Source organism: Pundamilia nyererei, unplaced genomic scaffold (genome assembly GCF_000239375.1).
Source record: "Pundamilia nyererei isolate P.nyererei 1_Seehausen unplaced genomic scaffold, PunNye1.0 scaffold00062, whole genome shotgun sequence".
In the NCBI taxonomy this organism is placed as follows: domain Eukaryota; kingdom Metazoa; phylum Chordata; class Actinopteri; order Cichliformes; family Cichlidae; genus Pundamilia; species Pundamilia nyererei.
Window position 1 is genome coordinate 122,401 of NW_005187463.1, and position 12,888 is coordinate 135,288.

The following is a 12,888-nucleotide window of genomic DNA, read 5'->3' on the forward strand; positions in this document are numbered from 1 at the left end:
AACAGACGCCTGCACCACCATGAACCTGGTTCTACTGGAGGTTTCTTCCTGTTAGAGGGAAGTTTTTCCGTCCTACTGTTCCCAAAGCATTGCTTAAAGGGGGTCATATGATTGTTGGGGGTTCTCTGTATTATTGAATAACATGATAAGCAGTTTATTCAAATGTAATGCTACTTGCTGTACCAAGGGGCATTATGTGATATAAGAAGCCAAGAAGTCTGCCTGAGGACAGTGTATTGTATCTGGGATAATGTTTCCATATGACAGACTATAGGTATCCTGAGACGTATGCTCAACGAGAATCAATAAAGAGAAGGAAATACGGTGGTGTGGACATGGCATCTGCAACCACAATGGTTTTCTATGTGCTTTAAGCAAGTTAAAAAAATGCTCTAGGCTAAAAAAAAAAAAAAAAAAGGCAGCATAGATTCTTGTTTTGACCCTTTTGATCTTTATTAGCAGCAGCTTTCGATACGTAATAGGTTTTAACCTCCTCGTGATGTTACTCCGAATGAGTCAGCTAAATGCTTCTATTAAAACACAAAGCTTTCTGATGGCATGCAAAACACAAAAGATATCTTTAGACCTGTGTGGTGAGTGTATATCGATTTCATTTTCATCTCTCGACCAATCAGCAGTTCATTTCCATTGCTGGCACCATAGTTTGGAAAGCAATTAAGGATTTGAGTCTTGTTCAGGAAGGCTAGATGCACCTTCTGGGATTCAAATAACTTGTGCTCATAAGACAATTACCAAAACCCCTACACCATATTACACAATGTTATTACTGCTTCTGGAGAGTGTGTAATAGGCTTTCACTCAGGAAGAGGAGCTTGATGCCGTTTCATTTCATTAACTAGATGGTCATTTCATGATGTACACCACCTGACCTGATGCTGAGGGACACTGACCTGAGCGCGTTCAATAATGGTACATATACATTATACATACAGATATAAATCACTCAACCTGCTTGTCAGTCATGAGGAAATATTCTGATCTATTACTGAGAATGAACCCTATTTCACTAAGTAAGAGGCTTCGAGTGTGAAATGTGCAAACTAGAACACATGTAAAGGGCTCGGGGTCTCTGAGAGGGGCTCGTCTGATGAAATGGATTTGTGTAATTTCCCTGATTTTTCTAATGAAATAAGTGCAAAAGGTGACGGCCCCATTGATGACACCCCTCTGTGTGCATCTTGACCCCAATTATAGTACTGTGACTTGGACAGCAGATGGTACATAACACAGAGACACACATGCACACAGGAGGAGTGGCCATGGCAACAGACTCATAATGGTTGTCCTGGTGTGTAGTGGAATCACTTGGCCTAATTTGTTAAGTACCACCTCAATATATTTAATTTAATCAGCCTATTCTGAGCATAAAACAAGTGTTATCAAATGAATCCTTAGCTGCCCACACTGACAGCTCGTCAGACATGTTCTTTAGAAACAGGACAGTGCTTTAATGGGTTTCACTGATCAGCATTTTCACATTTTGTACACTGCTCTGCATCTTGCTTTTGATAAAAAACATGTGTGGTAAGTTTGCATCTAAGAAAAGCAAACTAAACTAATTAAGCCTAGACCAGCAGGTCATTTTAAAAACTCTTTTAAACTCCCACAGATGCTCTAATAATCTATAATTTACAGAGAAGAGTGCTTTTAAAAAGAAAAACATAATAATTTTAGTAGCTCATATTATATTAGGTCAACATACATACACGTCATCCCTGAGCCAAAAGTCCAGGCTTCAGACTGCCCTTAATGTTTCTGAGCTTCTAATAGTTTTTCTTCATTATCAGGTCTGCATGATGTCAGAGAGACACACAAAGCTCTGGCTGTGAGCACGGAAGCTCCGCCCACCAGCTGTCCACACCTACTATTTACAAAGAGCAGCCAATCAGAAGAAAGTTAAAGTAAGGATCCATTGAATGGTTGTACTAAATTCCAGAATAACATAAATAAGGATTATAATATACTCTAGCAAAGGAAAGTTAAAAAAAAAAAGTTTAAAATTAGCTTTAGAGGCTGCCTTTAAATGAAAATATAAAATAATACAATCTACAGAAGTGGGATGGATTATCCTGCTTATATTTTGAGGAAGAATTTCTTCCTGTAGAGCAGGTAGGCGATGAGCAGCCACAGTGCAGTCCCCCACAGGCTTTGAAAGAGCCACTCCCAGTGGCTCTGCTGGAAGCGCATTTCCCAGCTGAAAGGGAAGTAGAAGCCCAGGAGAGAGTGGCCAACATACACAAAGATGGAGTTCATCCCTGTGGAAGAGGGGTGGAAAAAAGACAAGTTATTGAACAGGATTTATACAATTTAAAGGATTTTTCCCTGCTTTCCATAATAGCTGAATGACTAAAGTTATGTGCAAAAAGTAAAGGCTTTATTGCAGGGATGCTTTCCAAAAAGCTTTCCAAATGAGCTAATCAGTTTAAACTCTTCTCTGGGAGTCTGGCCAATAATGCAAAAAAATTACTGGAAGAAAAGAGTGAGGACCACAAGTCCAAAACCTAGACTATAATCCCTACAAAGGCTTTCAGGACATTTGTTATATTAGGCTTTGCATAATCAGCTAATGAGTTGCCAAACACAATTGTCATTGTAGTCAATATTTTAAACTACGTTCCAGCGTTTGTGAGGTTTTTATTCCAACCAAAGCACATACACCTTTGTAAAGCAGCCTGTCAGTACAAGAAGAAACATACCTGGGTATATGAATGGCTGTCCACCCCACCAGCCCTTGATATCGACGACAAAGAACATGCCTCCCAGCAGCAGGAAAGACAAACAGCCCATACACATGATATAGGACAACGACCTGAAGAAACAGACCATCGACAACACTTTACTACAACAGCAACATTTTACTCGGCACATTTGGGCATCACTAAAATCTGAAGAACAGTGTAAACACACTCAGTCCATCAATCCTCTGCTGCAGATAAATAACACCCAGAGTCTGTCCTACAAACAGTGAGGCAGTTTGCTGGACTTGTCTATAGCATCAGCATATGGATCCCTGGCATGTGCCTCATGGAGCTGTGCCAGCTAACCACGTCTCTGTCTGTTCCTAAGTGCAAGAATGCATGATGAAATATTATGGCATGTAAAATGGCTCCTTTCTAGAGGCTCCCTGCATTTATTTTTTATTTCTTTATCTCAGCTGAAGCCAAAAACGACTCTTAGCTTGGAGTTAATTACTTTTAGACATCCCGGCAAGGACTTGTACCCAGGAGCTCAATAACCTGTGCATGATGAACTGCCTATAAAAGCCAGGTAGGTAATGGCAAGTGATGCCCCATGTGGAACATCATGAGGAATTTGCTTACACATCACAGATGAAATGGCGTTCTTCCTGCTACAACATTTGAATGATTCACATCACATATAAAGGGAAATGTGGGAGTGGAAACAAATGCACGAGTCATAAAGTAACCGATGTGTGAGGTGGTAACTGTGTCACATTTCATGCAAAATCATTACAAACATTTACCAAAGTGCTGTGCCTTGTTTTTCTAAAAAGGCTTCTAATAGTTTGGGAGCAGTTAAGACTGCGTTGTGGTTATACAGTTACATTTCCCAGAGTCTGAGCTCTTTCCATCACACAGAGCTGGTAAAACAGTGAGTGAGTGCTTCTGGGGGAGGATGAAGCATTCTTTATTTCGCTGGCCGTAAGGAAGAGTGATCATGTTGGGAGGATGTATAACGGCAACACCTCACACTCCCAACAGCCCGGGTGATTATTTACAGCCGTAGCTGTCGTTAGAGGTAAGTAAACGCGTGTTTTAGCAGCCTTGATTTGTGTCTGTTGGAAATCCCATCCTTTCTTTTTTTGTGAGGAAAAGTGGCTGGATTTAGAGGGTCAGGAAGCACTTACCAAAGGTTTTTATTGACAGGTATAAATCCTCCGTCTCGCGTGCACTTAGAAAGGATGGCTGCGGAGATTCCCTGAGGGTGGAAATGAAACAGATTTCAAATCGATGGAGGGCGATAAAGCAATCTGTATTGGGCTGCTAAAACGTGAGGCAACAGTATCAAGCAGAGTCCACCAGATCAACCGACAATCAGAGAGTTACGTGGACATGGTCCATTAACTTACACACACACACAAAACACTAGACAGGACTGCAAACACACCAAAACAATGAGCTGAAAAACATTAAAACGTGGGTTTGTCACTACAGTAAAACACCACCGAGAGGCATCTACAAAGTCCAACACACTGAGGCCCAACTGACTCCATGTTCATATTTACTCATGATCTGCTCAACTCTACATCAGTAAGCACTTTCATAGTCTTAACTATCCCCCACCCTCCCTGTATGATTTAGATACATGAAGAAAGATTTTGTGCTGCACAGAGAAACCCAGGACAGCGGATCAGGATCCAAACATGCTCGTTAGGTGGATATCCATCATGTGTATAGATGACAGAATCGATGGTGTGGAAATAGCCTAGCTGGGGCTGGATTGAGTCTCCAGGCTATCCAGGCAGCAGGATGTGGGATGGGGCTGGTATGTGGGGCAATCGCTCAATTTCAATCTCTCACTTCTGGAGCCTGATCGTTGGACTTTAATTAACAGGGGCTGCTGTTTATTATGAGGAAGACACATGGCTGCCTGTGAATATCAGCCTGCCACAGATCACAAAACAATAAACCATGGCCTGATGTTTACTGTATCCACACTTTCTGTTTTTCCTGTGCTTAACGCCGACCCAGTTGTCGGGTGTGTGCAGTAATAAGTTTTCTCCTCCTCTGAGGAAACCTGCTAATGTTAAGAGCACATGTCTGAAACAAAAGGCAGCTCGGCTCTGCTTCCTGCCTCCCCCTTTGAGCCGAAATCTTATTAGAAAAGTCAATATCAAGAGCAGGCCAATCGCTAAAACTAATTTTGCTTTCTGTGTTGGTAAGACATACAACCAAAAATAGACTTAACCACTGAGATTAAAAAAGTCAAATCAAATATACACGTGCAGAAACGGTGAAACAAATATATGCTGCGCTGATTCTTTATTCCCGTGTCTGTTCCTAAAATCAATAACGATGGTCTGCTCTCACTGCCAGCCGATGCAATGTGAGAAAATCTATTCTATTGCATTTTTCTATCTCAGCTAACCAGGATTTAAGCTACTCTGTCGAGCCACATCGAAATACTGTAAGATCCAGAATATCGCACCTCCAACACTGTAATCTTCAGTAGCATCCGCAGCATCTATCAGCTGGTAAACAATGAGATACAGTGGAAAAAACATTAAAGCCTAATGTTTATTTATGACAGCATGAGCTACTTTGTCACTGTGCGCCGCTGGGAGAAGCTAAATGGATCTAATTTATGTCACCTCCCTCCAGCCACTCATCGCACAATGATAGTCAATAAGATTCAACACCTGGAGACATAATGGAGCTTTGTCCTTTAAGAAGTGAGGTTAATGACGTTAAATTCTCGCAACAGAATTTCAATTGATTCTCACATATACGAGCAGGACTCTGTCACTGAGTTTCTTCCTACTGTCCTTTTGGAAAATACTGTCTGGATGGAAAAACGCTGCTGTTACAGACCTTTAAAACTTCACTGAGATATTGTTTTGGACATATTAGACTACAAAAATAAACAGATTTGACTTGAAAAACCTTATGACATAATAGTAAATAAAATAAACAATTTCTTTAACACCAGAACCTTCAACGCTGTTTCAACTCATGTGTCAAATAAGTAAATAAACGTCTTGCAGTCATACACGTAACACTCTGAAGGAACCTGATACCCAAAGCTGGACAGAAAAGGCACCCAAATATACTGGAACTACAGAACTTCAGACAAGTCTTTCCCTGCTTCTGTGTGTTTTTTCTTTCGCTGCACAGATTTTCCGTCCTGCGCAGCTTGATTTCAAAGGCCGTGCGATGCAGCCAGCTCTTCCAGCTCTATCATCGCTCCAGGTCACAGAGCTGCCGGTTCAGGATGTCTGCCTCCACAGCACGCAGGCTCCTCCTAACCCCGTTTCACAAATGAGCTATATCTCTGGAGCATCACGCTGCACGTACATAAAAACAGTGGCAAGCACAGTTCAGCGGAGACTAGCCTTCCTACGTGTCTGTCTGTCAGTCTTGCTAGAGCAGACTAGCAGCCTCCTGTCACAGGTTTAGAAATACAAAACAAGCCATCTCCTGTAACACTTGGCTTCTCCCTGGAGGACGCATTCCCCCTCTAAATGAAATGGAGGCCAGCCTGGCTCTTTTTGTGTTTTAAGACCACCCAGAATGAGCATAAATCTCAAACAAATATGACCTTAAAAGCTTTTCAGACAGGCATTACTTTTTTATCCTAGGTTTGAATGCACTTTAATAATTCCTTTCTTAAATCTGCCATGTTTGGTTTGCTTATTGAGACCTCGCTTGCAGCTTCCTAAACTGATCATACTCTTAGAGTAGATGCTTTTATGCTTGCAGCAGACTGTAAGTAATATGCATAACTCTTCCAATCCAAAACCACATGTAAAGCACAGAGAGGCAACGAGACGCAGCGTGTATTCCCCCGAGGGTCCGGATACCCATGTCTGCCCGGAAACACAGCCACACATGGATGTTGTTTAATTGTACTGAGATCACACACATGTCCTCTGCTAAGTCCTGCTAATGAATGACTTCAGCAAGCTACAGTATGACTAATACCCAAGAGGCTGGAAAACACGTTGCAGAATTTACCTGCAAGGTGAAGTGAAACACGGAGACCATAAAAGTGCTCGGCTCTGAGTGAATCACAGGAGCAGGACAGTTATTGGGTGTCTTGGTTTTAAATTAACAACTGACTTTATATTCACTTCTTACAGCAGCTCTGCTTAAAACCTCCACGTACCAGGATGAGGGTCCACACTAGGAATCGGCACAGGATGTGGACATTCATCTTTTTGTAGAAAATTATAATTTTCCCCGCCTGTGAAAGAAAGAGGCAGAAATAAGTACAGACCCCACAGCCTATTCACTCATCTCTTTAATGAGAAATACCACATAAACACCAACACCCGGTGTGTCCGCGTACTTGCCCTTGGGTAACCAAATAGGCCTGGGATGTGGCTGTCGAAGCCACGTCCCTGACATGGCGGTCACGTTTCTCCTATCCCATGGAGCCAGATGTGGGGTGTTAGTCATCCGCACCCTCTGATTAATTTGGTGATGATGAATATGTTTCAGCTGAGAACATTAGCATGGACCAACACAGAGGAAGCCAGCGGACACCTGGCGTGTCGTTTAAGACTCGCTGACTGAAGGGCTCAGAGCAAACCGCCCACGGGGAATTGAGCAATGTGGTCACTTTTTCATGTTACCTTCCCACAACCCAAATGGTTATAAGTGCCACTGTCACCATCTGAGACGCAGGTCTGAAGAACAAAAGGGCCTTCCTACTTTCTAACAGCATTTTGTCATTAAAGTAGGGCAGCTGTGCATTTACAGTGAGACAGGAAAACATCTGTCACATAATCTTTACTGTAGTCACACTGTAGGTTTATATTAACATATTAACACTGAAGAGCATCACTGTCTGCACAATGAAGCCATTAAAACTTTCAGTCTAATCAAGTCAAACTGAGTATTTTAAAGTCACATCTTCAGAAGGTTCTGATCATTTCCTGTCTCTAAGATATTTTCAGCCTGCTTTTTGTTTTTGGCAGGAAAGTTTTGTGTTCAGTTGAATTCAATTAAACTTTATTAAAATAGCGCCAAATCACAACAACGGTTGTCTAAAGTGCTTTATATTGTAAGGCAAAGACCATATAATAATACAGAGAAAACTCCAACCATCAGACAACCCCCTGTGAGCAAGCACTTGGTGACTGTGGGAAGGAAAAACTCCCATTTGACAGGAAGAAATATCAGGCAGAACCACAATCAGGTAGATGGAGCCATAAACCACTAGTTGTGGGTTTATAAGACCTTTTTGAATAAGTGGGCTTATTATTATTATTGCAGTATTTTGTTGTGAACTTTTAATGTTTTATAAACCTGCAGAGACTCTAAAATGTACAGTTTCTATTCAGGATCAAGTCCAGTGGAGGCAAATAAAACTTTAAGGTTTTTTTGCAATGCATTTTGAAAACACAAAACATACATATATTTTTTAGGTTCGAAATCAATTCATGGAAACTATTTTCTCAGTTAACGGTACAGTGGTGCAGTGGTTAGCATTGTCATCTCACAGCAAAGAGATTCTGGGTTTGAAGCTGCAAGCCAGCCGGAGTCTTTCTGTGTGGACTGTACAGATTCTCCCAGCGACTGCATTGGTTCTCTCCAGGTAATCGAGCTTTCTCAAGCAGCCCAAAGACACAGGTTAGGTTAACTAGAGATTCTAACTTGGTGTAAATATGAATGCCAGCAGTTCACTGTCTCTACATATTAGCCCTGTGATACTGGGTTACGGGTTACAACCTGAACAGGATGCCAGTCTACCAGCTGGGCTGGACTCCAGCAACCACATGACCATGAGTGTTGTCCACATTAAAGAGGACTGGGACATTTAGCTTGTTAATTTTGCAGAAATGAGCTTCCTCCGAAGGGTGGCTGGCCTCTCCCTTAGAGATAGGGTGAGAAGTTCGGCCATCCGGGAGGGGCTCAGAGTAGAGCCGCTGCTGCTCCACATCAAAAGGAGCCAGCTGAAGTGGTTCGGGCATCTGACAAGGATGCCCCCTGGGCGCCTCCTGGGTGAGGTGTTCCAGGCATGTCCCACCGGGACGAGGCCCCGGGGCAGACCCAGGACACGCTGGAGAGATTATATCTCTCGGCTGGCCTGGGAACGCCTTGGTGTTCCCCCGGATAAGCTGGAGGAGGTGGCTGGGGAGAGGGAGGTCTGGGCCTCTTTGCTTAGGCTGCTGCCCCCGCGACCCGGCCTCGGATAAAGCGGATGAAGATGGATGGATGGATTTTGCAGAGTTTAAAAGCTGATTTAAACAATTTAACCAAAGCTATGTATGGCATAGGTAATTTTACCTAAATGAATAGTGAACAAATACAGATTTGGCATAAAAAACATATGAGTGGATCTGTCCTGCACTGTATCAACAGTTCAGGCTAGTGGTGCTGTTATCAGGTGTCGGAAATATTTTTTGGCACACTCAGTACCCACTGAGCATTCTTCTTCACAGCCAACCTGAGTATTGTTGCCAATCAGTCCATCGCTTTGTGACCACAGTGTACATATCACCTGGTGGGTACACGCAGCATATTATAAAGCTCAAATCATCTCTTAGGTGGTCACTACAGTCATCAGGTCTCTATTCAATACAGAACCTTTGGGATGTGGTGGATTGGACAATTGTCAAGATCTGCCTATGCAGGTCACTAAAAATGCAGACACTTGGACTAAACTTGGCAGAAGCAAGCCATTTATTAAGGCTGCGCAAAAAAATACAAAGGCAGGACTAAGACTTTTTTTTTTTTTGCCACTCATGCCACTCACTGCATCGTACAGGAGAAACTTGGATCTTACCTGCATCCCTAGAAATCCAATGACAATGGAGTTGATGGTACTCAGAACCCCCTCTGGGTCAAAGGGCTGTGTGGTGCGATATATTTCCTGGAAAAAGCAAAACAAAACCATGCAGTTTATAATTTCACCTACATTGGTTTATAGCAGAAGCATTGTATTGCAATATGTGATGAACATTCCTACTTTGCACGTGGGGTATCTGTACATGTTATCACCAAACATCCACCTATCGATGTATCCCGCTGCACCTCCCGTGCAGTTTGGGTAAAGCCCGTTATCGCCAATTCCACCGGCTCCTAAATACCCTCTGTTATCAAACAAGAACATAATTATTGTAGCTGTAGTTATTACAAAAAACAATGTTTAATGAAGTGTTTTGTGTTTATATGAAAACACAATACCCAGATGCAGCAGAGAACGCTCGGTGTTCTAATACCAAAGGTGATTTTAATATTCTTAAACCCTGTATAGCAGTTGTGTCTCAAGCCACCACACATTCACGTTCAAGGAAGAAAAAACCCAAAACTCAATCAGATGAAAAGACACAGAAGGACTGAGAGGAAAAAGTGCTACAGCTTGAACCCACAGTACTGTAAACGTGATGTCATGCAGGGTCACAGAGAAGGAAAAAACAAAACAAAAGACAAAAAGCAGAAGACACAGAGCGAGGAAGATGGATCCTCTGCCTCCGCTCCTCTTATTGCACATGACAGACTGAGATTGGCTAATTAGGCTCTCTGAAGCATCCACCACGGGCCCATAAATCACAACGGTTCATAACACCTGCAACACAAGGTGCACACTCACACTGTTGCAGCACAAACAGGCCCAACTGGAGATTATCTCAGCTTCGACACATAGGAAATTTATGCTTTTAGCTTAAGTGTACGATGCATTAGTGAGGAGATTTGACCTGAAATGCTATATGACAGTGGGAGTCATGTCCGGACTTACGTGGGGCAGTTGGGAACAGGCATGAGGAAAGTTAAGCACAGCCACAAAGTCTCCAGCAGGATGATGATCAGCCACTGTGGCCAGTAAAGGAGAATATCCTGGACCGGGTTCCACCAGTTATACTGCATCATACATAAAGCACATAATATTTTTGTTTTTAGGTCCAAAACTGCTTCGCATTTAGGTATTTTTTTAGCATTAAACTAAGTTTTGGGATAGATTGGTCCACTTGAATACACAACAAATTCATAATTACTAAACATTTTTAACTCTTCTTGGAGCTTTAGAGATGTCTGTCTGTTAATCTGGACGAATATCTGAGCTCCGCACGTAACGAATGGATGGAACTTGTTGAACTGTTCAACAAAGACTTCCACTGCACTGAACTCACAGGTCCATCGACTCTTGGACTTGTTATTCGTGTGCTTTTTCAGGTTAGACTCCTTTAATTTTTTCTCTTGTGTGTAATGGCTGAAATAACTGAACTTGACAGAACTGCTCACCGCAGTCAGTGGGATTTCTTTCTGGCCCCAGAAAGTCTGCAGGAGAGACAGAACAAAGTAGGTGAAGCCCAGACGCTGCAGCACTCCTGGGATCCTCAGCCAGGACCAGGACACTAGAGCACAGTGAAAAACACACAGCATGAACGCTCACTGTGGCACCTTAATACTGACAGACAGTGATTTAAATAACATATGAACTTATAATTCACAAAAAGCACGCATATTAAGTCATTTCTGCAGACACAAGAAATCAAGAATTTTCCCAATTATCCCGACGCCACTATTACTACAACTACTTCTGATAGCAAGTTGATGGACGGCATAAAGGCTGGAGAGAGCTCATGTCAGCCTTCAGGATACGAACATGTCAAGAAAGAGGGTAGCTAATCAAACATTCATCAACAGTTATCTCTCGGTCTCACCAAATTGGGAAGGATAGGACTTGCTGCTGCTGGAGAGAGATTGATGGTAATCTACACATTAGCTAATTGAAAACCTCTTTGCCACGCAAAGTGCCGTAAAAACAATATGATCCCAATCATTGATCCGGACAAATCAAATAAGAGGCGGAAATCTTTTCGTTCGCAGGAAAAGGGGAAGCTCTTACTAATGACACTTTAGTTAAAGATATATGTTACACCCCCCCTGCAGAGATAATTGACTGTGTCTGTCGCCTGATAAAATTATCACGTCCTACAGGGATGTGCAAAAGTATTGAGCCATTGTTCATTCCTCTATACATATAAGGCAAAAATAGAGTTTGATGTGACAATTTTGACGACATTGAAAGTCAATATATTTTTTCTACACAGCCTGAACTGTCTTAGGAAAGCTTTCTTCAGATAGTTTTCAGGAGTAGTTCTCCAGGTTTCTTGAAGGACAGTTAAAGCTTTTCTTTGGATGTTGGCTGCCTTTTGTTCTGTTCTCTGTAAAGATGATCCCACGCCGCTTCAGTCACGTTGAGGTCTGGGCTCTATGGAGACCTACCCTTGACTAATTGTGTTTCACTGCGTTTTTCTATCCAGGTATCATTTTCCTGTGCTGAGTTGTGTTTGTCATCATTTCCATGCTGAAAAAATGAAGCTGTTGTTAACCAGATATTTTCCAGATGATACTGAATTGTGGATCAAAATCTGATGGTACTTTCCTGCATTCGTAATGTTATCAATTTTGCTAAGATACCCAACAGCACCGGCTGAAATGCAGGCCCAAACCATGACTGAGCCTCCACCGTGTTTAACAGAAGGCTGCTAACAGTCACCGTCGCAGCGCTCTCCTCACACAAATGGGAAGAAATTATGTGTTTCTGTGACAAGTTACAGAACAAAGTAACAAAGATTAAAGATTCGGTTCTTTAATTGTTTGTTAAAGAGCGTAACAAACAAGCATCCCTGGAAATGGTTAGGCACAAGGACTAGACTGAAAATGAGTGAAAAAGCAGTCAATTGTATTGATGACAATACACTATCAGCCTTTAGTGGCTCAGTGGTAACATTAACATGACAGTCTGGCACCCTGGAAGAAAATATAAAGAAATCTAGGATGGTTCAAATCTTTTGCACGGTATTAGAATAAATAATTAAGAATCAAATAGCAGAAAAGAGCAAAATGGGAAAATTTCATGTTTAATAAGAATTATCATTTTAAGTTGAATCCATTTACACAAGAGTTTGAAAGTAAGCTGCAGCAGACTGTAACACAGTTTTTCTCCCATATTTATGCATTTTCTTTGTGTTTGTGTGTAACGGACACCTTTTTTGACGTTCAATACTATTTAACTGAAGCTGTCTGCTTCCAATCTATGAGCACTTTCAGTGATAGATAGACAATATTATAATATGTTGGTAGTCAGCAAAACTGAAAAAGCCACTAAAAAAGTAGGGCAGCCAGAACTTTTCAAAACGACTGGCTTTTTGTGTTCGAACGTCCTCTTAAGGCA

General features: G+C 42.0%; 1 protein-coding gene across 1 annotated transcript in view; it reads right to left on the reverse strand.

Annotated features, from left to right (window-relative positions):
• Positions 1-2,040: 2,040 nt before the first annotated feature.
• The window catches only part of LOC102196729 (heparan-alpha-glucosaminide N-acetyltransferase), a gene marked incomplete at its 5' end in the record, with an annotated part of 20,541 nt that continues 9,693 nt past the window's right edge, over positions 2,041-12,888 (reverse strand). The window contains 8 exons of the mRNA XM_013911365.1: positions 2,041-2,276; positions 2,718-2,830; positions 3,890-3,960; positions 6,868-6,945; positions 9,493-9,579; positions 9,676-9,799; positions 10,447-10,568; positions 10,950-11,062. Coding sequence (XP_013766819.1) covers positions 2,095-2,276; positions 2,718-2,830; positions 3,890-3,960; positions 6,868-6,945; positions 9,493-9,579; positions 9,676-9,799; positions 10,447-10,568; positions 10,950-11,062 — 890 coding nt within the window. The remainder of the gene's footprint in view (positions 2,277-2,717; positions 2,831-3,889; positions 3,961-6,867; positions 6,946-9,492; positions 9,580-9,675; positions 9,800-10,446; positions 10,569-10,949; positions 11,063-12,888) is intronic.